Below are 26,738 nucleotides of genomic sequence, written 5' to 3'. Positions count from 1 at the left end.
ATTAAGCTTGCATTGCAGCCAAATGAAATAATGCAGCAGCAGCAACAACTAGCTAAAGAGAAGGCAGTGTAGTTTTGAACATCACGTTTGACAATCATTTTGCTTGCCTCATTATCCTAATCTTAATTCGATTGGCTTAAAAATAATAAATTAAAACCCATTTTAAAACTAATTTTCCTGATTTGCAACATCAAATACTATAATACCTCTGCATTATTTCTTGACCGCAAAGTAGATTTGCTTATGTATGAAGTTGGTATATATATTACTTATTAAGATTTATAGCTAATTAAGAATTAGAATTATTATAGTTAATACAAGAGTTGCTGTCGGTACTGGCAGTGCAAACTGCAAAGTGAGTTGCTGAGCATATGCACTAGGGAGAAGTTCAATTGGAGGACTCTCCAAGTGTACTCAACAACATCAGCCATTAATTAATTAACAAAGATCCAACTCTATTGGACACCTTAATCTGTAATGAATTAAGTTTCATGTATGAGTAAGGTTATAAGCAAGTTGAGCTCTAGCTGTGCTAGATAAGCTACGCTCGAATTTGAATTTGACTCGAGTTTAATACGAGCTTGAAAAAGAAAATTTGAGCTTGGCTAGTTAAAAAGAAAAAATTACTTTATAAGCTTCTGATTCATTTACTATACTTATCGAACAAATTTTTTTTTTTAGTCCAAGTCTTGAATAGTTCACAAGCGGCTTGACTCATTTAAAACCGTAGGATGGGTAGGCTTAAGTGTTTTCCTTGATGAATTCATTTGATCATTTAAGGCTCAAGTTTCACTCTTTTATACAAATTTGTATCACCTTCAAAATAAAAAATAAATGATTAAATCTAAATAATTTTATTTTTTAATAACTGGATAAAATTTGTGTCTATATAAGACGTAAATTTTGAAAATTTAAAATTTATTTTGACACAAAGCAAAACAAAATGAAAGTCTATTCAAAAAATTTCTAATACAATCTTTATTGTAGAGTCGACTAAAAATGATTTTTCTCAAATAACAAATACAGTTATGGGCTGAAAATTTTTCTGTTGAGTTGGGCCCAACTGATGTTGGTTCTATCCGAATCTGGCCCAACAAAAATAATGTACGTTGAAGGCAGGTAGTCTGGGAATTTCGTAGAAGTCTTGAGGGTATCACAGTAATTTGACTGTAGCATTTAATTCCCATGTTTATTTACTGATCCTGCCATTAGCCAATTTCTACATCGCAGACACTCTCCTCCTTTGCTCTCTATCACTAGTTGGTCAGTTCGCCTCCCAATAGCACCGCAACCTTTGCTCTCTCTACCTATCCATATCTTCTGTTCGATCAAAACCCCAACTATAAAACCCTTGTCAAGAAATACCCAAAATTCTCTCTCAATTTTCAATCTCATCCTCTCTGTCCCTATCTCAATTACCATTTCTTTCCGAATCGAAGTTCCTATATCAATTCCTCATGCCCTTCATCTAACACTGAGGTAATCTATCCCAAAACCTCAGAATCAATCTGTTTTCTTTCTTAATTTGATCTTTTGTGTTTTAATTATTCGATTTGTCTTTTTGTATTTGCAGTGATTTTGGTGATTTTGTGGGAAATGAAGAGAGAGCTGGCTTTTGTGGCTGGAGTTCAGTCCCAGCTAGCTAGCTCGTTTGGTCGGAGCTGTGGTCTGTCAATTGGAAAAGATTTGCCGCCGGCGGAAGTATCTGAGAATGGTAATTGTAAGAGATTCAGAGTTGCGAAGGTAAATGGTTACATTGTTTATTCTCGGGTGAATAAGAGAAGTAGACCAGCTAGTGAATGTAAGAAAGTTAGCGACGATTTACAAAGTAAAAGGATTAAGAGTGTTGAGGAGCTACAATTAGGTGTAATTAATGGGATAAATAGTGCACTCAATGAGGATCGGAAGTTTCAAGTAGTTGAAAGCGTAATTGAAGATTGCCGAGCAGCTGAGACGCTAAAAAAAGAGAGTCAAGTTGTTGAAAATGTAGAATTGGCTGGCTGTAAAGATGAACTAATGAGTGATCCCAAGCCAATTCCACCTGAGGAAGAAGGCAATGAGAATACTGAGGTGAGGATCGATAAATTAAGACGGTTGACAAGGTCGAATTTGAAGTTTAAGTTGGAGCCTGTGGAGGTAAAGGTTAATGGATTGGAATCTGTTGACACTGAAATGTTTTCTAAAGTAGACGTGGAGATGATAGCTGAAGGGAGTGCATTGACTCCTCCAAAGAGAAATTTAGAGTTGAAAATGTCTAAAAAGATTGCATTGAATAATGTGCCGATGACAGTCAAGGAGCTCTTTGAGACTGGCTTTCTCGAGGGTGTACCAGTCGTTTACATGGGCGGCAAGAAGGTTTGTTTTCTTTAGCCTTCTTATTCTGATACATTTTATAATTTCTTTTTCCTATTCCTCTTTGGGTGATATTTTGCAGTTTTTAATCAATTCTTTTTCCCTTTTGTATTTTAGTATCAGGAATTTTGCCTACGAGGTGTAATCAAAGATGTTGGAATTCTGTGTTCATGTTCCTTCTGCAAGGGATGTAGAGTAAGCATTCTTTTTGCTGCAGTTGTAATTTTAAAAAGCCAATTAGTTTCATGAATGATGATTTCGTTATTAATTTGCTTCTTTCTTACTTTCATTTCCTTTAATTTAGGTTATTCCACCTTCACAATTTGAGATTCATGCTATCAGCCAATACAGACGAGCAGCACAGTACATTTGTTTTGAGAATGGGAAGAGCCTGCTCGATGTACTGAATGCATGTAGGGCTTCTCCTTTGAGTTCTTTGGAAGCAACAATTCAAAATGCCATTAGTGGTTTACCGAAAGAGAAAACTTTCACGTGTAAAAGATGCAAAGGTGAGTTTCTATCTTTGTCTTTTCATTTCAAATTCTGTTTAATGCTAAAAGCTTTTTGATGATATTGGACTCTTCTCCTGAATTCTTTCGGTATTAAATATTCTAGGTATATTCCCTACAATATACGTTGGCAAAATAGGACCTTTATGCAATTCATGTGTGGAGTCAAAAGAATCTAATGGTGCGCTAGCTTCTGAAACTAGTATAAAGGCTAGGTATGCAATTGCAGCTTCCTTTCTTTTTTTTTTTTTTTTTGTGCCCTTTCTATCCTGTAATTCTGGGTGGATGTTTCTTTTTTACAGTAGTTCCTGTCATGATGGATGAATATATGTATTGTAGTTGATGGAAACTTTGTATTCATTTGTTTTACTCCAAGTTTAAGATTGGCAGTCTGGTAGCAGCTCTTGAAAACACTTAAGGTGCAAAGTCGTGTCTATAGTGCCTATGTAAATTGTAGAGTAGTTCATCCATTACCATGAATGCTAGTTTTTAATCAATTATCGATTCACATTTTCAAGGTTGGGTCTTGTGCATTACCCTTTATATCCGAATGAATATAGCTTGGTTAATCCATGTTTTAGACTTCATTTGATATTCAAGTGGTGAGTTTTTAGTTTTGTATCAGTGTTTCAGGAGAGCAAGGCTAAGACTACTAAAATGTGCACAAATTAAATTTTTTTGCAGGATATATAACAAAATGTGCAACAAAAATTTATGCCCCTTTCAAATTGATTTCTGTCATAACAATGAGTTCAAGTTTTTCAAAGTTCAAACATCATTTTGATTACTATCAACTTTTTTTTTTTTTTTTTGAAAGGGATTACTATCAGCTTTTGATTTGTGTTTATTTGCTTCTTCCCAGCCCCCCCACCATCCTTAACATCCCCCTCCCATCCCAGCAAGGGATGGGGCTGGGACACATTTTTTGGGATAGCCTCCTCACTTATTCAGAGTTTACGCCATTTAGCAAGATTTGATCCCAGGTTTTTGTTATAATGCAGCATGATTTCCTTGATTACATTTTGACCCACATTTTTTCATATATTTTCTGGAAACATATTTGTGAAATTTTTATTTCATATGCTGATTTTTTTTTCCCCCCTTTCTTTCGTTCTTTCTTTCTTTCTTTCTAGAATGTAGGTAGTTTAATTTTGGTTAGAATTTATATGGTATCTAGGGGTATCTTTTTTTTTTTTTTTGTTCATTTTTAATTTTTCTCCAAAATATAAACTTCACTGAGGCACATTTGGAATGCTTCGGACTTGTCATTATCTAAATGCAATATTTGCTTATAAGCAATCTATTAAATGTGTCTTAATGTCAGGCTGGTCTTTTTCTCAAAGTTTCATATTTTTTCCTTTTACTAGTTCGAAGAGTGAAAATACTGTACCCATATCCATATCCATATCCTGGTGTCCTCATCCAAGATGGGTACTTGGAGGAAAATGAAGAGCTAAAATAACTACGCTTATCATTATAGAAGATTGAGGTTTCTCATAGTTATTAGGTGCATATGGTGCACTAGCACATGGATCCTAGAGCCTGGAGCCCAGCACATGCTTGAGAGAGGTCTGACAGAAAAAAAAAGGTGAAGGAAAACGCTAAAATTAACACATAATGTTCATACATTCAAGAAATTAGCTCTAACCAAGTTTACTAAAGATAATAATCTTCAAAATGTTGATATAAATTTAACAATCTACTCACTTAGAGAGAAACAAACATGCACACCCAAAGTGAGTGTGGACTTGACAAGAACAAAGTTGAAATACATCAAAGATGTTTATTAATGTAATTGTTCAGAAACAAAAATAGAGACTGTGAAAAACTGGAAAGAGAGGGAAAAAAATGGACAGAAATGAGCCAGGGGAGGGTAGAGAAACAGAGAAGACCAGAAACAAGGTAGGATGAGAGAGATTCAAGATGCATAGATGCCAATAATGGAAAGTTTAGTGGATGGCAACTCCTGGGGTGGTGGTCCAGCACCATTTTGGCAACTCTCTGGCACTTTGCTACCAAACTGTAATTGGGTGAGAACTTCTGAATCTGGTGATAGGGGTCTCCAGGGGTGAAAATTGTTGGGGTATGTCTTTCTTGGCCCTTGCTTTTGCACCTGTTGCAGCCAAAGATTCAAGCCCATCAGGCCCATGACTTACCACAAATATGCCTACTACTTCTGCTAATAACCCGCAAGCCCAACAACTTCACACTATGTAAGCTTCCTCTTCGGATATCGTGTCGGTCGCTTGCCTTTCCCTTGTGGAGCTATTGGGGTCATTGTCTTGTGGACTTCGTGCCTCTTGCATGCTGTTAACAGCTATGAGCTCCAGCCGCTCTACAATGAATCATGCTAGTTAGATTCTCTTTATGTGGATAAATTGTTCTTGAAAGCCAGTTTATTCATTCCCTAAACTTCAAGAAGTTAATTGTATTAGAAGAATGTGCAAATTAAGTGTAATAATGGGGGAACAAAAAAATATTGCATTTGTATAGATTTCAATGCTAGGTTTTCTTTTTTCCTTGCTTAACCCGGAAACTTTTATGACATCTTGCTTTTTGATGTACTAACTAACAGTGAAAAATAAGTGAAGCTTTTTTTTTAAAACTCAGAAGTTGCAAGAATGTGAGTAGAATGGTATATAGCTATGCTAATCTTATCCTGTGTTATTTCAGCTTAGTAGAGCCAGTTTTGTCTGTGGATCCCACTGGAAGTGCTTTTATGTCTACCCTCTCCCAAGATAATACTCTGAGCAAGATAGCAAGAAAGTTGGTATCCTTTTACATCTTGTTTTTTATTTCTGGCATTGCATGTTTGCTCATAAATTGTTGCTTCTCAGTTTTGGCATTCTTAGTTATTTACTGATGCATTATTGTGACATTTCCTTTTCCAACTTTTTAGGCGCATTAGTTTATGATCTGAAACTATTCTTCTTTTATAATGATTTCAATCTACATTATTTCAGGCCAGCAAAACCAGATTTAGGTGCAAAGTTATCAAGAAGTTCTCCATTGCGCATGTCTTCAAGAAAGAAGAGTGAACAGAAGAAAAGAACAAAGTTGGTATCTTATTCTTCTTGTTTAGCATATGATATAAGCATAATCTGGCTTAAGTTTTGGCTTTCTATTTAACATAAGTGATTAATATTTGTTGTCCTTTGTTATAGAACAAAATAGAAAATACAAAGATATATATTAAATGGTGCTTCCTTGTGTGTGTGTTTTGTTGCTGATTTGCTTTTAATGCAGAGATTTCATTGTAAGCTTCTACCTTTGATGATTCAGGTCACCAGAATCAGAGTTGATATCAAATCTCTCCGTAATTGCTTCTGCACATCCCTCATCACGGAAAAGGAAGCTATTGAAGATCTCACCAAGGTTGGATTTGTTTTTATCATGTGATGCATATTTGTTGTTTGGCTTACCATGTTTAGCTTCTAGTTTTTCTTTTTCCTTTTTCCCCCCTCTTGCTGTCAAGTAATATCGCTGCTTCACCAACAGTATGGTAGGCAAAATGATAATTGTTTTGGTTTGATGTTTTTCTTAAATATCACTTCCCTTTAACCTTTTGTTAGTGTTCTTGTTCCCATTTTTTAGGACATCAAAACCAGCTACACTATCAAAGTCTTTGAAAAGTGCATCAGCAAGTGCTTCTTCACAAAATAAGTGCCAGTGGAAAATAACAACAAAGTCGGTTCTCATCTTCCCTCTTCCCTGGCCCTTGTTCTTTTTTCTTTGCCTTGATTGCTTCCTGTTGTAGCATATTTCTGGGTTTATTTTTCACTCTGATTTGGAGAGTTCTCTCGTCTTCTTTACCTTGTTTTCTCAAGAGATCAGAGGTTGCATAAATTGGTTTTTGAGGATGGTGGATTGCCTGATGGAACTGAAGTAGCATACTATGCTCGTGGCCAGGTGGCTGAGATAAATATCATTTATGTTTGTACATGTTTACACTCCCTTATTGTGTAAAGTAATTATTCTTCTGCACAGAAATTGCTTGTGGGTTACAAGAGGGGCTTTGGAATACTTTGCTGTTGCTGCAACTGTGAGGTACTTCTTACTTGCACTTCATGGTTCCTTAATCTTTCATCAGACATGTTGGCATTATTTATAACTGATATGCAGGTCAGCCCCTCAACATTTGAAGCTCATGCAGGCTGGGCTACTCGCAAAAAGCCGTAAGTTTATGATGAGATATCTGGTAACTTTTTGATGTTAACTATTCCTCCTCCACCCTCACCAGAAAAAAAAAAAAAAAAAAAAAAGAAAGGAAAGAAAGCAAGGTAGCAGTATGTGTAAAGTCATTATTGTGTTTTCTTGACAGGTATGCGTATATTTACACATCTAATGGTGTGTCACTTCATGAATTGGCAATATCACTATCAAAAGGCCGCAAGTATTCTGCCAAGGACAATGATGACCTATGCATTGTCTGTTCAGATGGTGGCAGTCTCGTTCTTTGTGATGGTTGCCCAAGGGCCTTCCACAAAGGTGAATGCAAATCTACTATTATCAGAATGCTCAATTTCTTCTTCTTTTGTCTTGTTGGAGAGAGAGGGGGACCTGGTACTTGGGGTATGGTTGGCTATAGTTTGGATCTTTTCATTTACTTTCTTTAGGTCAATCAAATCTTTCTGCTGTGAAGAGTTCTTTGGTAGATTAGATTGTTAATAGATGAGGATGTTCAGCCGTTCTTGCTTGAGAAAAGAACATAATCTAGGTATGGCTGAATGGAAAGAGAAGAGTCAGTAATGCATGTATCTAATGAAGTTATGGTGCATCAATAGCACCATGTCTGGTTTGAAACATTGTTCTTTATAAATCTTAAATTTTTTTAGATATTTGGTCCTCATAATCTTGTATATACTCCGTTGAAAGAAGCAACAAGTGGGTTGTGACAGTTGTCTAATTATATCAATCACTGGATTTTGAAAAGCATTGTCTTCCATTAACTTTGGCTTGTTTTGTCTTTTTTGTCTTCTTCAATAGTAATATATTCTTTTGGACAAAAATTACAAATTGCTTCATTACTTATTACTAAATCTACTAGAAAATAGAGATGATCTGCAACTTGGATGTAGTAGTGAGCGAACTAATGGACTATGATCTGTACGTGTTATTTCACACATGATATTGTTCTAATCTATAGTAAATGTGTCTATATTTATTTTATATATGCATGTGTGTCTATACGTGTTCAATGGTGTTTTGGTTAAACTTGCAACTTTTCATTGCGCTATTCCATTTGATGTATTTCTCTCGTTAAACCCTTTTTTTTTTTTGGGTGGGTGGGGGGTAGGGAATGTGATGAGACCTCCTGTATCTGATATATTGTTTTCTGAAAAGATGCTAAAGAATTGTTTCATTATCTGCTTTCTGAACGAAAAATTGCGTGAAAGCTTCAAACTCTGAGCAGATCTGGCTGAGTTGATTTTGATGAGCAATTTATTGGTCTATGTAGGGTGTGCATCTCTATCCAGTGTTCCCCGTGGAAAATGGTTTTGCCAATTTTGCAAGAATATGTTCCAAAGAGAAAAGTTTGTTGAACATAATGCCAATGCTGTTGCAGCTGGAAGGGTTTCAGGAGTTGATCCTATAGAACAGATAACAAAGAGATGCATGCGCATTGTCAAAAACTTAGAAGCAGAGCTTAGTGGATGCGTGTTATGCAGGTAAAAGTTACATTCTGCCAGAGTTTAGACTGTAATGATTGAAATATCGACTTCATCATTACTCATTATTCTGCTAACTAATTTGTACTGAGCTCTTGTTGCCATGTATATACGTATTCTTGCGGATTAAGCCCCTTTTTATGTAGATATCTCATCAGGTTTGTATTTTTCTTTTGATCTTTTATATGCAGAGGTTATGATTTTAGCAGATTTGGATTCGGTCCACGAACAATCATACTGTGTGATCAGGTGATTGTCCACTTTGAATGCAAATGCTTTATATATAAGTTTCAATTGTTAAATGCTCGTATCTGTATATTCAAATGGAAATTTACTTTTATTGGTAGTCTTCCTGTTATCAACTGCTTTATAGATTGTATTGAGTCTTAACTGGTAATATTCTCATTTTTTAACAGTGTGAGAAGGAATTTCATGTGGGCTGTTTGAGGAATCATAAAATAGCCAACCTAAAGGTTGGTGCCTATATCATTCTTTACTGTTTTGACAAAGATTTGTTTGCTTCAACTTAGTTTCTTATTTGGCGGACTTGCTGTCTGATGCCTACTTGTTTGACAGGAATTGCCAAAAGGGAAGTGGTTTTGTTGTCCAGATTGTTGTAGGATTCATTCTACTTTGCAGAAGTTGCTAGTGCGTGGAGCTGAAAAACTCGAGGAACCTCTTTTGAATGTTATAAAGAAGAAGAACGTGGAGAAAGGCTTGGAAATCATTAATGATATTGACGTGAGATGGAGGCTTCTTAGTGGCAAATTTGTTACTTCTGAAACTAAATTGTTACTTTCACAAGCTCATGCAATCTTCCAAGTAAGTACCGTCCATCCATGTACATCAACTTGCATGCCACCAGTTGCCTATAGCGTTATAATACTTGGAGCAATTTTGAAATGCAGAAAATGTTCCTTACATGTTTAGATATATGCGTACTTATTTCTTATGTATTTAGACATATGCATACTTATTGTCTTATGGTTCTCTACCTAAATAATTGAGCAAGCATCTCCTTTTATTTTCATTTGATTTGTACAGATTCCTCACTGATAATATTAATTTGAATAACAGCTTCATATTATGACTGTTGTATGCAGTAATAAATTGCAATATCATTTTCCATTTTCCTTCGTTTGGTTAATATTTTATCACACTCATATCCACTAATGAAAGAACCTTATTGTGCATTATCTCACTGAGACTAATATAATTTCATTTCAGGAATGTTTCGATCCTATAGTAGATACAACTGGACGTGATCTTATTCCTTTGATGGTTTATGGGTAAGCTTATGAGTGCACACATATCTTATGTTGCATATTTTGGTATTTAGTTCCTACCTCACTGCACAATTGGCGTAAAATCTCTGTTACAGGAAGAATTCAAAGGGCCAAGATTATGGAGGAATGTACTGTGCAGTATTAACGGTCAAGTAAGTTATGGAATTGCATGTCTAAGTTAGGTGATTTGTCACCGTCTCGAGGATGACAACAGTCTAAAATTTCTAATTTTGCAGTTCGTTTGTTGTGTCGGCTGGAATACTTAGAATATTTGGGCAAGAAGTTGCTGAACTTCCCTTAGTTGCAACAAGTAACGGTAACCACGGGAAGGTGAGACTAGCATGTGGTGTATCACACCTAACGAGTTTCAGTTACTGTCAGTGTTAATTTATCATGCTAGTCTTCCATGAAGAATTAGTCTATGCTTTTTTTTTGTTTTGTTTAAGACCTTGCTTATTTTATTTTTGGGGAACCATGATTAGTGAAATTTGGTTTGCTATTATATAGTTTCAGCGGAAGGATGAAAATGGTGCATTTTGAATATTTATTGGAATTACTCAACATTTCAGGGCTATTTCCAGTTATTGTTCTCCTGCATCGAGAAGTTGTTGGCTTTTTTAAATGTTCAGAGCCTTGTGCTTCCATCTGCTGAAGAGGCGGAATCTATATGGACGGACAAATTTGGATTTCAGAAGATAAAACCAGATGAGGTATGTGATACCTATACGTGCAAGTGTAACCATACATCGGTATATCAAATATGTTGGTGTGCTATTTCTTGCCTGCATCTTCATATTGAAATTGCTACATTATTTTTACAGCTTAGCAAATACAGAAAAAGTTGCTGTCAGATGTTGAACTTCAAAGGGACATCAATGCTGCAGAAAGCGGTTCCTGCTTGTAGAATTGTTAATCAAAATACCATGTCTGTAGAAGTATTGTAAAGAAGTTGTATGGGCTATTCTTTTTGTTGTGAAGGAAAAGCTTAGTGTTTTCATTTTTGGTTCCTATTGTTTTTTTTTTTTTTCCCTGATAAGAGATGTATGTATAGAGCAAGTTATTTAAGTACATATGTGACTTAGTTCTTCTACCATTTTAGTATCTACAGGAAGCACATGCAACTCATTTGTGCGGATTACATTCTCCTATTTGTCAAGTCGTGATAAACATAGTCATGTCACCCCTGAAATTTCCTGAGGAATAATGTAGCTAAATTTGCAAAACATCAATTGCTAAATCAGGTATATAGTACCAATTTAGATTAATCTAGTGGCGCTATTTTGGAGGTAGTTTTCTTAGGTTGAATATATTCTCATTCTATAAAAACATGTCCCTTTTTTATTTTAATTCTAATCACAAGAAAATGCAGGAGTTGAAGTTTTCAAATGCTTTCTTTCACTGAAGCATAAAGGGAAATCTGCATCAGTGAATTTGACGTCTATTTTAAAGTTTAATACCTAATGTTTATTGTAAATGTACACAGTATAAGGCATTCAACAATGACAAATAATAGTCTAGTTTTTCTCTTAAGCAACATCAATGTGTGCTGTGGTCATCCCAAAATTGAAAGGTTTTGATGAAGCGTAATGCACATCTTTAACCATTAGCATAATTTGCACCACATACAATAAAGAAGTTGCTATTTGCCAATTGAGAATGCTCTAATCATGATTGACAAACTCAAATCTAATCTAAGTTCACATGCAAAACAGGCGCTTACCCTCCTTTCATGATGACCAAAACCTCCTCTTTTCTCTCTAGGTCTAACCTATGCACATTCCAAACTTGAATTCTTCCCATTTCCCTTTATTTCTGCCCATTACTTTTAAAGCAGGAAGGTCTAATCATAATCATCAGGAAAAAAAAAAAAAAAAAACATACATTCCTCATAACCCACGGCAATCATCACTTGCACCTTCACATAAAATATATACACATTCTCATCACTCCTTCCTCTATAATTTCCTCCAAAAGCAGAATACAAACTCTAACAAACACTTCACCTTTCAACTATGAGAATCAAAAGTTTCTCCTTTTGGCTCTTTGCCTTTGGTATTGCTCTATTTTCCATTACAATTTCTTTCTATGCAATTCCTCCTTCCCCTTTTTCAGCAAGCGTACCTCTAACTATTCAAAATAGTTTTCAACTTCACATTCTTAAAAGGGTATTTGAGAGAACTGGCCTAGAGGATACCTTGGCGAGGATCTTGTCTAGACACCACCATCACCACCACCGGAGGAAGGTCAAATGTGATCAGAAAAGGCTTATATACCGTTTCAGAAAGCTTATATGCCAACATAAAGTTTCTACTTCTAGTATATTGACAGTAGACTTGAAAGGTTGTGGGAATTTTAGCAGTGTTCAAAAGGCTATAGATGCTGTTCCAGAGTTCAAATCCTCTCCAACTCTTATCATAATCGATTCTGGTACTTACAGGTCATTTTCTCCTCTCTCTCTCTCTCTCTCTCTCTCTCTATATATATATATATATATATATATGAATTTGACAAATACTATATGATGGCAGGGAGAAGGTGATAGTTCATACTAACAAAACAAACTTAATAATTCAAGGACAAGGTTATCTCAACACTGCCATAGAATGGAATGACACTGCAAACTCAACTGGAAGAACTGTCTACAGTGCTTCAGTTGCCATTTTTGCACTTAACTTCACAGCTTACAATATTAGCTTTAAGGTATATATCATTCATATTTTATTTTTCTAAAGCTTTTAGCTTCTCTAATAATGGTGAAAAATGAAAATAATATAATGTTGGTTGGTGCAAAAAGAATGCAGCTCCTAATCCATCTCCAGGAGTAGTGGGAGGTCAGGCAGTGGCACTTAGAGTAGCAGCTGATCAAGCAGCCTTTTATTGGTGTGGATTTTATGGAGCTCAAGACACTCTTCATGATGATCATGGAAGGCATTATTTTAAAGAATGCTTCATTCAAGGATCTATCGATTTCATTTTTGGAAATGCTAGGTCACTTTTTGAGGTACATTAATTATTAATTAATCAAGTGTTGAGAAAACTGTTCATCTTTAAATCAATGGTTGAGAAAACATGGGCACTAGATCATGCAAGTGCCCATGTTTTCTCAACCATCCTGACGTAGTATTTGCATAGTTGTTCTAAATATATATCCTTCAGGTTTTGGCATTTTATATAAAAGTGCTATTTCTTAGCTTCTAAAAGAGGTTGTTCTTTCGATACCAATAAATTTTTGCACAATGAGTCATACACGGACGGATGCAGGACTCAAAACTGGGAGATTCATCTATTTTGATATGGACTATAAAACGTGAGTTTTTAAGGATTCATGTATTTTGAGGAATGCATAATATAAAAATGAAATAAAATATAGTAAAATTGAATTAGATTAAAAAAAAAAAAAAATTGTCAAGGGACAAGGGATCCCTCGCACCTTAAGCTTGCGTCTGTCCTTGGTCATATATATCCGAATCTGGAGCCGTAAATGACCCAGGCCGCTTGTGAGCTGCTGGGGTAATTCTTTGTTAGCATTTTTATATATATTCCTTGAAATGGAATTGGTGATGGCAGGGATGCACAATCAGTTCCACAGCAAAACCTCCAAAAGCAGGAGTAAGTGGAGCAATTACAGCTCAAGCAAGGGAATCCATTATTGAAGAAACTGGATTTTCCTTTGTGGGTTGTAGAATTGATGGAAGTGGGAAAGTTTGGCTTGGAAGAGCTTGGGGTGCTTATGCTACTGTTGTTTTTTCTAAAACTTACATGTCCAATGTTGTTTCTCCAGATGCTTGGAATGATTGGAGTGACCCTTCTAGAGACCAGTCTGTGGTTGATCCTACTCATTAATTCCTCCCCCCTTTATTTTCTTTTATGGCTAAATTATTTTAATGGTCACTCTCTATTTTCTATTTTCTTTTTAAAAATTACTATTCATTTGATTACTGAACTTTCATTTTATTACAGTTACTTGAGATATACTAAATTTAGTACATAATGTAGAAATCCGACTTATTATGATTTCAAATTAATTAAGAACTAAATTGAAGAAACCTTTATTTCTTTTTTTTTATTATTTTATTTTATAAAAATAGACTCGGATTATCGAAATCAGGTAAAATAAAAGTTTCAGTGACACTATAATTACAGTGAAAATCAGAATAAAATTAAGTGACCATGAAAACAATTTACCTTCTATTTTCTATATCTTGCCCTTTATTTCTCTCTATCATAATCTCTGATGCTTTTTGTTGATGATATGCCTTTTTTTTTTTTTTTTTTTTTAAATTTGTAGGACAGTGTTCTTTGGAGAGTATGAGTGTTATGGACCTGGAGCAAACTATACACATAGAGTATCATATGGGAAGCAATTAACTCATTATGAAGCAGCTCCTTACATGGACATTTCTTTCATAGATGGATATACGTGGCTTCATCCAGACCTTATATCCACCTTTCTTGATAATGATATACACCAAGAATTTATATGAAGAAATCAATTTACTCAATAATATAGGTATGTAATAATTTAATTAGAGTGAGGGAGATAGAAGTCATTTTCATTGTATAGACACGTGTATAATTCAGAGTGAAGCTAGAAATTTATATCCTATATCAAGGATAAATAATTGAAGGATAAAAATTAATGTTTATATTTTCGGAAGACTTTTTATTTATTTATTTATTTATTTTTATTGATAAAGGAACACCAAACTTACAACCTAAGAAAGGTATCTAATTAACATGATGTTTCTGTCTAATCATATTATTTTCTTTTAGGCTTCAGCAATTGAAAATTATCTCATCTCAAACTACCATTCATGAATCATGATGAGCGGATGAGCAATTTTCAGGTTCATTTTTATTTTCTCGAAGCAGTTAGTGACGTGGATGGAGCTGTGTGTATATGTATTGTCAAGCTCGACTAACTTTGATGTCTAATAAATGAATTAGACTCGAGACATGTTCATAGGCTTAGGGCCTGAAATTAGGCCCATACATTTGGGCTCGATTTAAACCTGCAACTGTTGATTGGGCCCACATATTTGTCGGATTCTAATTCTTTCCACCACGAGTTTCACCAATTCGGTGGATTTAGCCAGCGATCCCGAATTTGTCATATAGTCCATAATATCATTTCGTATTAGTAGATTTCTCTATTAATTAAAAGATAAAGAAATAAATAAGAAAAATCCTAAATTAGTACTGATTTTAAAACATTAATATGTCTTTGTCCTAAACCATTAGACATACGCAATTGATTCATTATTTATGAAACTCTAAGACAGTGTAGAAATAATCGATATAGAAAGCTTGGAAATGAGAAAAGCCAACAGACTGACCTAATAGCTTAAACTCCTCTGCAGTCCTATGCTTACCCTTAGCCCTATAAATAGTCATAACAAAAATGTCGCCTTCTAAGAGAGCTCTTGTCCGATGACTATCATCTGATTGCTTTGGCAGCACTGGCTCACACGCTATTAGCTTCCCACCCACAGGAAGTGCTTTGTAACAATTTTCCATTATCTGCTTGCATTCTTCATCTGTCCATGTCGTCAATACCCACTGCCATGCCTCAAAAGTAAATAAATAACATTAATTATATGGGTTTTTAAAGCAAAGAAATACTAGAGTAGCAAAAAAAAATCCTTATTGTAAAGTTTTCATTAAAAAAAAAAAAAGCTTAATGTATAAATTTAATCTTAAATTTTTGACGGATTATTTTTATAGTTCTCTAAACTTTTCGGCTGTTCTGATATTGACAGGTGCCAAATTCTCCTAATTGTCTTTATGCATTAAGTCAAAAATGACTTGCGATACTGATGGTTGCCATATTCTGCAATTTTGTGCTTATTAATTACCATAACCATAAGAAAGTGATATGCACGTAATAATTTACTATTATCAATAAACTGGTCAATTTCAAGGGCAGGCAATAGGAAAGTGATACTCATCTATTCCCGTAAAATATGCTTCATCCCACTATAAATATATGCTATGCGATGATTAAAAAAATAAATAATTTTTATATTATAATAAAATGTTCACTAATTGGGCTAAATTAGTCTTTATCTCACATAATTTATTTGATTAAGTATAATTTTAAAAAATTATAAAATAATTAATGTTCTTGATATCTCCTTCATCCATAAACCACTTAAAATTTTTATATACCAACTAAAAAAGCAATTAATTCCTCAATTACAATAAAATCTTCATTAAATTGACTGAATTACCATTTATCTCATTATTTATTTGATTAAATATGGTTTTAAAAAATTATAGAAATAGTTTGTGTTTAATATATAAGGACAAAATTATAAAAATTCTTTAATTACTCCATAATATTCTCAAAGCGATAAATATTTATTGAATAAAAACTACTGTAAAAGCATAAATGAGCTCTTTTTGTTTTAATTTGACTAATTAAACATAAGAAGAATAAAATCATATTCCTATGTCAACATGAGCAAAAAATTATTGATTTTTAGAATAAGGTGATGAAAGTTTAATATCCAATTGCGAAAAAAAAAATTTATTAAAATAAAACAGAATTATTTTTTAAAAAGATAGAAAGCTCGTTATAAGACAAGAAAATCAAGCAATATAAACACCTGTTATCAACACTTATCACAACATTTACCATTACTTATCCTTTCTTTTTTCAAATTATTAGGCATTCTGACTGATTTCATATTTAGAGTTGGAATTCAAAACTTTTGATTAAAAAATAAGAAAATTTTTGTAATCTCGTCTCAGGTTGTCAGTTACTGTTTTGTTTTTGTCAAAGCCATTTCTGACTATACATGTACAGTGCATAGGAAAACGACCCAACAATAGGCAGGCAGGCAACAGATTGCAGCACGAAGAAAGTGTGTGAAGTGATGACTCACCTTCATAAATATGCCATCAGCTGATGGAATTGATTTGAACATATCACCGCCAACGTGGGTAACACCTGCAGGATCAAATCAATAGTTCCAGTATTTAATGCAAGAGATGACCTAACAGTCCACAATATAATCTTATATGTTATTATATACTAAAAACTTGGAGGTTGTGTCCACTGTATTGAATCTACAGAATCGGATTCAACTAGAGATTAATAATTTTACACAAGATTAAAAGTTTGAAATCTAAATTTAACACTAATGAAAGGATTGTATTTAAATCATTTGAATCGAAACTTTATTAGAACTGAACTGATTAAAACTGAAATCAATCGATTCCAAAAACTATACCATTTTCAATCTAATTTGATTGGATTTTATTATTTGAGAGGTTTTTCTTTTAATTTTTGGTTCATGTTTTTTGATTTGGAACAGTTAAAAAATAAATCAAGCTCACCAGGAATATTTGGTGCTTTGGCAACAACTTCAGGCAAATCAAAATTGATTCCTTCACGTATGTTTGGATATTTCTTCAGTATCATTCTAAGGCAATCTCCTGCACTTCCGCCTACATCGACCAATTTCTCCATACCTTGAAATCCATCGTAGCCATTCAATATGGCCTTCATGAACGGCACAGATACACCTGACATTGCCTTTTGCATCAAACCGTTCATTTCTGGCTGCTTACCATAATAAGCATACGCAGGCTCGTCATTGGCCTTTACGAACGGCTCCGTCGTCGGATCCACCACGGCCTCGTGCACTAACGGCCAGGCCCTCATCAGTGCATCCTGTTTACAAATAACTAATCAAGATTTGGCACCATCTTACACAATAAATTTAGAAAAACTACTATGTATTGATACCTGGTGGTGCTGGAGAACGTAAGATGCGTAGGAAAGGCCTTCACTGTCGGTGACAAGCGTTTTTCCGATCTCCGTTAAAGAGTATCTCCTTTCGGTGGCATCGGAATTAACGTGTTCTGTAAAGACATCGTAGCTTGTGAGCATACGGAGGATGCGCTGAAGATTCTCTGGATCGCCGCCGGAAGGGTGGACGCGTGCGAGGATCTCGGAAGCGGAGAGTGGAGCGTTGGCTCCGCCTTGCCAGATGACGTCGGCGACGTTGAGCCGCACGATGGCATTGAGAGACATAGGAACGCTTATCATGTTGGCTAGCTCTAATATGGCTAGCCTTGCTCTGTTCCTGCTCTCGGAGCTCTCGTCTTCCATGGCCATTCAGTTTCGATTTTTCTTGGTTTTGAATTTTGATATGGTTTTAGAAGTGGATAAAGTGGAGTGAGTAAAGAAAATTCGTAGAAATGGAGGAGCGTTTAGGTAATTTTTGGCAGAGACGGGCAGTTCCCGAGCTACTTGAATGGTCGAAGAAGTTGCCATAGCCTTCCAATCATATCTTTTCCGTGAGTAATTTTTACTTCTTTGGAAAAAAAAATAAATTAAATTTTTGTTGCTTTCTTTTTGTTTTCTTTCAAAAAAGGCGTTACCTAAATAAATTTTATTAAGACGGGCAATCCTGCTATTTCAGTACGACAATCTATATGTATATGTTTATACTATATATAAAGGTGGAAATAAAAAAAATAATGAAGTTACTGATATTATTTTTGTAAAATTTAAAATATTTTAAATTAATTTTAGTCTTAATAAATTAAAAAATTTTTAATTTAAAAAATATATAATATTTTTATAATTTGATTTGATGTTTTTTTTTACTTTTTTTAATAGATAAATATATACAAATAATTAAACATTTTAAATTTTAAATTTTTACTATTATTATCTTATTATCTCTAATTATATTTATATTTTATTTCATTATATTATTATATAAATTATTAAATATTAATAATAATTTATTAATATTATTATAATTTATAATTGAACTTAAATATTATTATTTTAAATAATATATATAATACGAGGCAATTGAAAATTTTTACATTTTTTTGAATTTATTTTAAATAAATATATCTAGATTATTCGGATTTTAATTTAAAAAGGGTATAGTTAAATTTTTTTAATCAAAAATTACATTCTAATTTGGTTGGCCAAAAAATAAGATAAAAATTATTATTTTTAAACATCTAAAATTCGATTAATTATATTGATATCTTATATAATTCAAAATAATAAAATATGATCCTTTAATTGAGGTATGATCTATTTTTCTTCTTTTTCTTTTTTCATTTTTTTTTATTTTTTATTTTTGCAGTTTTTTAAGGCAAAGGTATGATATGATGTCTTTTTTTTCTTCTTTTTTTTTTCTGTTTTTTAAAATTTTTTTTACAGTTTTTAAAGGCAAATTATTCATTATTGAGTTATCAACAAGTATTGTCAAAGCGGAATCAGGATTGAAAACATTAGATCACAAAATATAAAATTTTATCTATTATTTATTTTTATAATTTGTGTCAATTCTTCAATATTGGGTTATCAAATAGCGTTCTTAGTAACTCAAAGTGTGATCAGGAGTGAAAAAATTGAATCACAAAAGATGAAATTTTGTCCACTTATTTTATTTTTCGATTTTGTATATATAATGCAATAATTTTCTTTTTGAAATCAAGGAGTGATGCACCCATTTTGAATCCATGGATAGGGTGTAAAATAATTTTGTTCATGTGATTTTTAAGCATTAATCAAAACATATTGAAAAAAAAAAGTAAATAAAAAATAATATATAATAACTCAAATACTAGCCTAATTTTAGGAAAATTTAACCAATTTCAATCTCGTTTAAAAATCCAAACACTATTCAAATAAAATTTTTGTAATAATATTGATTTTAAATTTAAATTTCCTAACCTTGGATATAAAAATTTATTTGGTGATACAATAAACAAATATGAAAAGTTTGATATTTTATAATTATTTTTATATTTTTAATTGATATAATGAATTTGAGCTTTAAATTGTAAAAGATTAATTAGGTTGAAAAAAAGTTATTTGTATTTTTTTTAATATGTAATAAGAATTTGTGATAAGTCTTAATAAATTGATCTTAGAAATAAAATAAATTCATGAAATTATTATTGAGAGAAGAAAAGGATAATTCACCAAACTAATCACATTTAAAGTTTGATTGATTAATAAAAGCAGGTAGATTACAGTTATTGATCACAACTAAATAATTTGGATCTATTTATAAAATATTTTAATATTCAATGTAACAAATTAGTTTAATGTTCTATATATATCTATATCTCATTATCTATATAATAAATTATTTTAAAATTTTAAAATATCATAATAAATTATTTGTATTAAAAAAATAGTAATATACCATAATTTTTGTTATGCAAATTTAAATTATCATATAATAAATAATATAATATTGTATGTTATTACTCAAAGGTTTGCTGATTCTATTGAATTTAATTAAATATCATGGCTTTATATATTTAAATTTTACATTTTGCACTATTAAATATTTATAAAAATAACCGCATAATGTGCTGGCCTTCATCTAATTAAACTTTAATAGCTAAACTAAATATAGAAAAATTAATAAAAAAAGCACAAAAAAAGTAAAAATTAAAGAAAAAAATGATAATAATAATAATAATAATAATAATAATAATAATAATAATAATAAAGAAGAAAGAAAGGAAGGAAAAAAAAATTGTAGTAGAAGAAAAGAAAGAAGAAGAAGAGGAGGAGGAGAAAAAGAAGGAAATTGGTATTTAAACATAAAATTTCGGCATTTAGCAATAAAAATTTTTTATAGCTAAATTTTGAAGGTAAAATTGATCTTGCGGAAAGTTTTCATTTTTTCAAATTTTGTTGCTATTATGTCGTTAAATACCAATAATTAGCGACTAAAATATTTTATCGATAATTTATTGTTAATTTATTGGTAATTTGTCGCTAAATTTCATCATTTCTCACCTAAAATTTCCAAATTTTATAAAAATTTATCCATAATTTTTTAAAAATTTCCAAATCCAATCATCCGAATCCTTCTTTCTCTTTCTACTTATCCATTCAGCTTTAAGGTTAACCTAATTTATTGTCCTCGTCTTTATTTTTTTTCCCCTTTTCTCATTTCCCTCAGTTCTCTCATTTTTCCAGTAAATCATCTAACTCCGCTCCTAACAATAGTGCTATCGTTTAATATATATATATATATATATATATATATATATATATTGAAACTAAAGGAGCGAAAAAAAAAAATGTATTGCTATAATTCTCTCGTCTTCCAAACAGCTTGAGCCTATTCAGAAGCTCAAAGTTAATGAATTTGTGAATTGCGAAGTTCTCTTTTGTCATATTTTAATCCACCACCGCACATCAGATTAATTTTTCCATTGTTTTATTTGTTCGGAAAATAGTTATTTTTTGGATAACTTATAGAATTAGACCTACTAAACATTTTATTTGAAGCATTGAGTATCTCAATTTATAAAATTAAATCGATTAAACATTTATTATTAGATAATTAAAAAATATAAATATTATTTATTTTAAATTTTATGTTAACCACATGACAAATCAATTATATATATAAAACTAAAAACCAAAAACTAGGAAAGTTGTTTTTAAGGCAAGGAGATATGAAATTATTATAAAAAATGAAGTTCATGATGCTAAAAAGGCGATTTTAAAGTTCAAAATGCCACAAAGTTTTTTCATCAAAATTTAGAAATTAAATAATATATTCCACCTTTTTATTACAAAAACTAATTATTTTCTGAAATATTAGAAAATTTTACAATATCGCCTATTTGATTTATTATTTTGTAAATAAACATTTTGCAAAAAATAATTCTTTTTTATAATCCGACAACTTTAGAGAAAAAAAAAAAAAAAAACACTTTTAACGAATTATTACTAGGAGGTGTTATAAAATATTGACAATTGGACTCCGACCTATTGTCTTATAAACTATCACTTTCTTGTCCAAAAAAAAAAAACTTTAGTTACTAAAAAGTATTTACAAAATATCAATACCTTAAAAAGAAACACTTACAAATTATTATAAAAAATTACAAAATTTTATCAGCTATTGTCTTGTAATTCTGCAAAATTATAGTCCTAGGAAAAATCCTGAATTGGCCACATGCTTGTGTCGAAAATCCTGAATTGGCCACATGCTTGTGTTGCTGGTGATAGTAATATTTCCAGTGATGGCACATAAATGACAAATCATAGAAGGTGTCACTTGTCCAGTTAAAAAATGATACTACAAAACTTCCCTTAACATCAATGACAGAATCATATCAGTCCTCACATTCTCGTGCTATACAGGTTGCCATTAATGTATACATGTATATCAACAGTTTTATAGCTTACCTCACAGAAGATGAGACAAAGGCATTAGCTTTTTCTCTTTGGCTGAGTTTCATGTACAAGCCCTGCAACAGCAAAACACAATTAGAAGACAGCTCGTATATTCATTTACTGTGAAGTAACTAACTTCCTGTTTTATTATCGTCGTCTTAAATCTGGGAAACTAAAGCAGCATCACAGTTACATTAATGACAAGAATTGCCACAAACACCAAATGGTTATTTACAGTATTGGAATTCAAACGATTGATTGGTAGTTTTGTTCGAACAAGTTGCTTGCCAAATACAAATTACCTTGTTAGCTGAATGTCATCAACACCTTAATGCATAGCACTTGCGAATTTATTATTTTGATTTTAACATGTTTGTTAATCTGCTCGGAGAATGATTGTATATTTATGTCATGCTGATATGCAATAATTACATTTGTTGTATGAATTGTTGCTCCAGTAGTCATGTTGATTTTTTGATCAGGAACCAGCTCAAAGTTCATGTTCTGCAGAAAAATTGCAAGGGAAACTATGGCCTCCAGTAAAGCAAACTGGTCACCAACGCATTTACGAGGTCCTCCACTAAAAGGAATAAACCTGCGATAAATAATGTGCAGATGTTTTAGAAGCTAAATTATGCAAATTAGGTAATGTTGAAGGAAAAAAATTAACAACTGAACTTAAGACCAAAAAGAGTGCATATTTTCAGGAGAGAGGGGGAGAGAGAAGCAACATAACAAAGAACAAGAAGGAACAAATACCTGAAATCTGTATTTGTTTCATTAGGCACTGGCCCTTCCAAGTCAAATCTTTCTGGCACAAACTCTTCGGCTCTCTCCCAGACCTTGTCAAATTATACCACAAAAATACCATAAGAATGAAATTCCTTCAATGAAATCACCCTTCAATTCCATGAAAATGAAAATTGATCCTAAACTAGAACCTCACCATTTAAAAAGTTGCAACATAAGAACTTTCATATAATCAAAGAAGCAAATTTGATTGTTCAGTTATCAAACAGTTGTATCTTAAATTAGCCACAGTTCCAAATCTAAACTGAAAGTTCAGAACATAAAGAAATACCTTTGAGGAATGATGGATATTGTATACTGAAATCATTATATCTTGACCAGGATTAACCTTGTAATTTCCTGGAAGCACATCAGCAACCTGAGCTCTTCTTAATAAAACCTACAAGAATTTTAAAGGGTAAAACATCAATAGAAAAAAAAAAAAGATGTTATGCACCTTAAGTCCCTTGCTTTGTTAATCCAATTACAGTTCACCTAAAAGGGAACTGAGTTGCAACCTACAGGAGGATGTGGGTAGAGACGCAGTGACTCATTAATGCAGCGTGTCAAAAACTTTAGATCTTTTATATCTTCGTAGCGAGGAGGATTTCCTTGTAATACTCGGTCAACCTCTTCTTGAGCCTTCAATAATGAGGAGGAATCCTGCAAAATTAAGAACAGAGATACTCTTTTCTAAGGGGGGGAAAAACAGAGATTCTCAATAACTAAAACTAACAGCTTAGCAAACAAGGACTCATATAATAAGTTCTAAAAACTTGAGGAAAGATAAAAGGATCACAAGGTTGGTCATTGTTTAAGCTATAAAAAAGAGAAAAAAAAAATTGTTGCAAAAGATTCACACAGAAGTACGATTTATTTATCAATCATTATCACATGATTTTTGACTTAAAAGCCAGAAACAGGTATCCAAATGGAATATTATTTATAAGCAATACAGATCAAAGAGATGAAACAAATAGGAAAATCAATATCAACCTAATATTAAGGGAGACTATCAGTGTATCACTGATTTACCCAAAAACTAAGGCGCTCTTTATCGTTACTCACAACAAATACTGCACGAAAAAGTGCAAAGACTCACATTTACATCATATGAAAATGCTCCAACCCAGATTGACCCCTCAATCATTACCAGGTTGCCCAAGTCTTGTGCCTATAATGGAATAATTTAATCCCCGTTTTATGAAAATTCGCATCATTGATCATTACTTTCTTCGTAGATTGTTACATCAGTAGTTTAAGACAATCTACTCAAGTTAACTGGTGATTAAAGTAATATTCTTTCATCCTACACTTCAGGGAGATAGGCAGTTCAAGATCAAGCTTATTCAAAGACTATGCGTGGATGAGTAAAATAATTTCATTTTAGGGAAAAAATAAAGGGAAATTTGGCCAGTATATATATATATATATATATATAGCTTAACAATAATTTCAAGTTCAATTATATACTTGTGCTATCCACAAATCAGAGTCCCGTTATTATTCTTTAGTCAAATTCTTAGCTTGTTGACAAGTTTCCATTTGAGCATCAACCGATATTTACCAGTGTGAATAGATAGAATACCTTACTTAGAAGATACAATGTCCAAGTCAACACCGAACCAGTTGTTTCATGACCAGCAACTAACATTGATAACAGGTCATCTCGTAATTGGACACTTGAAACCTAAAACATATATGGCCATCATATAAGAACCAAGAAAGGAGCAAATAAAAGAATATATAAAGAGAGAAAGAGAGAGCATTACAAATATAATCCCACTATAGAACTAACAGCAGATTTTCATGCATTGTATTATCCATTTGTTTATTTAATTTTGCAGTTATAAATAGAAGCACATGGTTATAGAATTACGGCTCCTTGAAAATGCAAACAGAATAAATATAACAAGTTAGAAATAGGCAATTATCATACAACAGGTTGCACTTGATAACTATTGCAAGCTTAGCTAAAACATATAGAAAGCAGTTCAAAGCACTTCTTAAGTAAAAAGGAGGTGATGGGAGGGAAAGACCTCTTCCCTGCTAGCAAGCAAGAAACGAAGGATACTTGGATCAGTGTCATTTACATATTCCTCATCATTTATTCTTTCACCTTCAGCCTCCACAATCTCCTTGCATTTTGCAATAAGTTCTTCAACCGTTTGCCTAATTTCTGTAACTGCTTTTTCAGCTTTTATTTGTCTAGGAATTATCTTACATAAAGCTTTAACCTACAGCAAGAAGAACAAAAATAGTAATATGCCCAAGCTGAGGTAAGATTAATAAAAGAAAAGTAAAACAAAAGCACACAACAAACTACATGCCTTCCAATATGGCAAAAGATCCGTGGAACGAGCCTCTGCCTCTTTTAGTGCTGTGTAGACAGCATCGATAACAGGACTATCAGCAGTAAGGGAATCAAAATTGTAATTGAAAACTGAAAGACCAATAACGTCAAGAGTTAATTGAGAAAACTTTGCTTCCATATTAACAGCAGTGCCTTCTAAAGCATCTGGTTGGAGCTTCTCAACCAATCTTTGAGCACACTTGCAAAATACTCTATCAACTATAATAGACAAATACTTCTTGTGCAGTGATGGAACCACAGCTCTACGCCTCACCTATCACAACCCAGAATTTCATTCTCAAATAAGACTAATACCCACATACTGAAAGAATTCAAGTTAACTGCTTTACTAGCTACTTAAGAGAAAAATAAACCAAGAGAAAGACTACATTACCGTCCAAAGAGGTCCTTCGGCAATGGCAAAACCCGACCCGAACAGAAACTCGGATACTTCAGAAACAAGACCTTTACCATACTTGCCATAATTCTTCAATAGATGCTTAGCAATCGCAGGGTCACTAACCACCACGAAATTTCTTGGGCCAGCTGCAAGCCTATAAATGGGACCATATTCATTCATCCATTTAAACAAAGGAAGAAACAGAGCACCGCCTAAAAGATCAGATACGTCCTCAAGCTTAGCACTAGCTATAGGAATGCCTGAATTATCGTTTTGGCCTAATGTGAGAGTCCGAGTTAGAGAAGTGAGCCAATTTGGACTCACCCAAGAACTGGGTTTTGCAGTATCTGAAGCGGGTTTTGGTGTTTTGTTCTCTAGAGAGGATTTAATGATGAGAAAGTGAGGTTTTGGAATGAGAGTGCTGGTGGTGGCAGTAGGTTTAGAAATAGAGAATGTAGGGAGAGAGATAGAGGAGAGAGAAGCCATGACCTTCAAAGAAATTAGCCAAAACGGTGGCAACGTTGTTAATGGGTCTTTGCTATCTCTTCTTCCCTCTATCTGGGATTCACCATAGTAGCCAAGCTATGGTGATCGGGTGAATGGTGCGGAGTGGATCAGACACGTAGTCTTTTAGATTGGCTGGAAAAACGCACCGTTTAATAGAATTGATAATTTATTTTTTCTCTTCACAGGTGTAACTGATTTTGCTGACTAAGCAAAGTTGTTATTCTTAACAGCTGCGTTTTGTTCTCACGCTTTTCTGTACAGCCTCCTTATCAGATGAAAAATACAATCAAAAGCTTCCTATCTCAGTGACTCCGTCTTTTAAATTCGGCATCTTCCTTTTCTTTCTGCTATAATTGTTTCTCATTTTTCATTATTTATAAACAGTTATAATGGAGGCTAAACATAAATTTCAAACTTTAGTTTACCAATTTCAATTTCGCCATTTGCAATTCCATCTTAAAAAATAAATTAGAATGTAATCTTAATGACTAAGACACTCTAAATTTGTGAAGCTATTCAATTGCATAAAAACAAATTAAATTTAAAATTTTGATCAAAAAAATTTAAAAATAGGTCTATTTTACGATTGGAGGAAAAATAAATCTTACATATGGTTTTTCATTAGCTGAAGTAATGCAATACTGAAGGTTTAGCCGAAATTCACTAACAATTGCAGAGAAAAT

General features: G+C 32.9%; 4 protein-coding genes across 6 annotated transcripts; 2 read left to right on the top strand and 2 right to left on the bottom strand.

Moving 5' to 3' along the window:
- Positions 1-1,217: 1,217 nt before the first annotated feature.
- LOC105642316 (Acyl-CoA N-acyltransferase with RING/FYVE/PHD-type zinc finger domain-containing protein) lies at positions 1,218-11,081 on the top strand. The gene is made up of 22 exons (XM_012227119.3): positions 1,218-1,479; positions 1,574-2,355; positions 2,470-2,547; positions 2,657-2,861; positions 2,968-3,076; positions 5,535-5,627; positions 5,825-5,917; positions 6,144-6,236; positions 6,456-6,548; positions 6,689-6,770; positions 6,849-6,908; positions 6,984-7,036; positions 7,183-7,349; positions 8,320-8,530; positions 8,722-8,779; positions 8,947-9,003; positions 9,107-9,352; positions 9,758-9,819; positions 9,912-9,968; positions 10,053-10,146; positions 10,386-10,526; positions 10,638-11,081. Exons 2-22 carry the CDS (start codon positions 1,597-1,599, stop codon positions 10,758-10,760), a joined length of 2,934 nt encoding a protein of 977 aa, XP_012082509.1. The 5' UTR covers positions 1,218-1,479; positions 1,574-1,596; the 3' UTR covers positions 10,761-11,081.
- Positions 11,082-11,766: 685 nt separating this feature from the next.
- Positions 11,767-14,469, top strand: LOC105642315 (putative pectinesterase 14). Of its 2 annotated transcripts, none has more exons than XM_012227117.4 (5): positions 11,767-12,253; positions 12,345-12,516; positions 12,611-12,817; positions 13,384-13,634; positions 14,105-14,469. In XM_012227117.4, the coding sequence occupies exons 1-5, from the start codon at positions 11,829-11,831 to the stop codon at positions 14,298-14,300; spliced, it is 1,251 nt and encodes a 416-aa protein (XP_012082507.1). In that variant the 5' UTR covers positions 11,767-11,828; the 3' UTR covers positions 14,301-14,469. The 2 variants fall into 2 exon arrangements, with proteins under 2 accessions (XP_012082507.1, XP_020538224.1); XM_020682565.3 differs by having other exon boundaries at positions 13,384-13,641; positions 14,105-14,270.
- Positions 14,470-14,989: 520 nt separating this feature from the next.
- LOC105642314 (O-methyltransferase family protein) lies at positions 14,990-18,121 on the bottom strand. 2 transcript variants are annotated; one of them, XM_020682566.3, is made up of 4 exons: positions 17,570-18,121; positions 17,158-17,494; positions 16,704-16,768; positions 14,990-15,384 (listed from the first exon to the last, which is right to left on the bottom strand). In XM_020682566.3, exons 1-4 carry the CDS (start codon positions 17,939-17,941, stop codon positions 15,076-15,078), a joined length of 1,083 nt encoding a protein of 360 aa, XP_020538225.1. In that variant the 5' UTR covers positions 17,942-18,121; the 3' UTR covers positions 14,990-15,075. The 2 variants fall into 2 exon arrangements, with proteins under 2 accessions (XP_020538225.1, XP_012082506.1); XM_012227116.3 differs by having other exon boundaries at positions 14,990-15,375; positions 17,570-18,114.
- Positions 18,122-21,658: 3,537 nt separating this feature from the next.
- LUT1 (Cytochrome P450 superfamily protein) lies at positions 21,659-26,321 on the bottom strand. The gene is made up of 9 exons (XM_089718498.1): positions 25,543-26,321; positions 25,126-25,422; positions 24,835-25,032; positions 24,384-24,485; positions 23,318-23,458; positions 23,088-23,195; positions 22,766-22,848; positions 22,439-22,601; positions 21,659-22,080 (listed from the first exon to the last, which is right to left on the bottom strand). The coding sequence occupies exons 1-9, from the start codon at positions 26,032-26,034 to the stop codon at positions 22,015-22,017; spliced, it is 1,650 nt and encodes a 549-aa protein (XP_089574624.1). The 5' UTR covers positions 26,035-26,321; the 3' UTR covers positions 21,659-22,014.
- Positions 26,322-26,738: the final 417 nt, after the last annotated feature.

This window comes from Jatropha curcas, chromosome 2, assembly GCF_041381405.1.
Source record: "Jatropha curcas cultivar XTBG-Jc1 chromosome 2, XTBG_Jcur_1.0, whole genome shotgun sequence".
NCBI classification, from domain to species: domain Eukaryota; kingdom Viridiplantae; phylum Streptophyta; class Magnoliopsida; order Malpighiales; family Euphorbiaceae; genus Jatropha; species Jatropha curcas.
This window is presented reverse-complemented; position numbering and strand designations above follow the sequence as displayed.

Coding starts and splice junctions, on each gene's coding strand:
- LOC105642316 (XM_012227119.3), top strand. CDS start 1,597: ATGAAGAGAGAGCTGGCTTTTGTGGCTGGAGTTCAGTCCCAGCTAGCT. Junction 5,918..6,143: donor GAACAGAAGAAAAGAACAAA/GTTGGTATCTTA, acceptor TTGATGATTCAG/GTCACCAGAATCAGAGTTGA. Junction 9,969..10,052: donor TGTGCAGTATTAACGGTCAA/GTAAGTTATGGA, acceptor CTAATTTTGCAG/TTCGTTTGTTGTGTCGGCTG.
- LUT1 (XM_089718498.1), bottom strand. CDS start 26,034: ATGGCTTCTCTCTCCTCTATCTCTCTCCCTACATTCTCTATTTCTAAA. Junction 25,423..25,542: donor CCGAAGGACCTCTTTGGACG/GTAATGTAGTCT, acceptor GGGTTGTGATAG/GTGAGGCGTAGAGCTGTGGT. Junction 22,602..22,765: donor GAAACAAATACAGATTTCAG/GTATTTGTTCCT, acceptor TATTTATCGCAG/GTTTATTCCTTTTAGTGGAG.
- LOC105642315 (XM_012227117.4), top strand. CDS start 11,829: ATGAGAATCAAAAGTTTCTCCTTTTGGCTCTTTGCCTTTGGTATTGCT. Junction 12,818..13,383: donor ATGCTAGGTCACTTTTTGAG/GTACATTAATTA, acceptor TGGTGATGGCAG/GGATGCACAATCAGTTCCAC. Junction 13,635..14,104: donor AGTGACCCTTCTAGAGACCA/GTCTGTGGTTGA, acceptor TTAAATTTGTAG/GACAGTGTTCTTTGGAGAGT.
- LOC105642314 (XM_020682566.3), bottom strand. CDS start 17,941: ATGGCCATGGAAGACGAGAGCTCCGAGAGCAGGAACAGAGCAAGGCTA. Junction 17,495..17,569: donor ACGTTCTCCAGCACCACCAG/GTATCAATACAT, acceptor ATTTGTAAACAG/GATGCACTGATGAGGGCCTG. Junction 16,769..17,157: donor CAAAGCACCAAATATTCCTG/GTGAGCTTGATT, acceptor TTGATCCTGCAG/GTGTTACCCACGTTGGCGGT.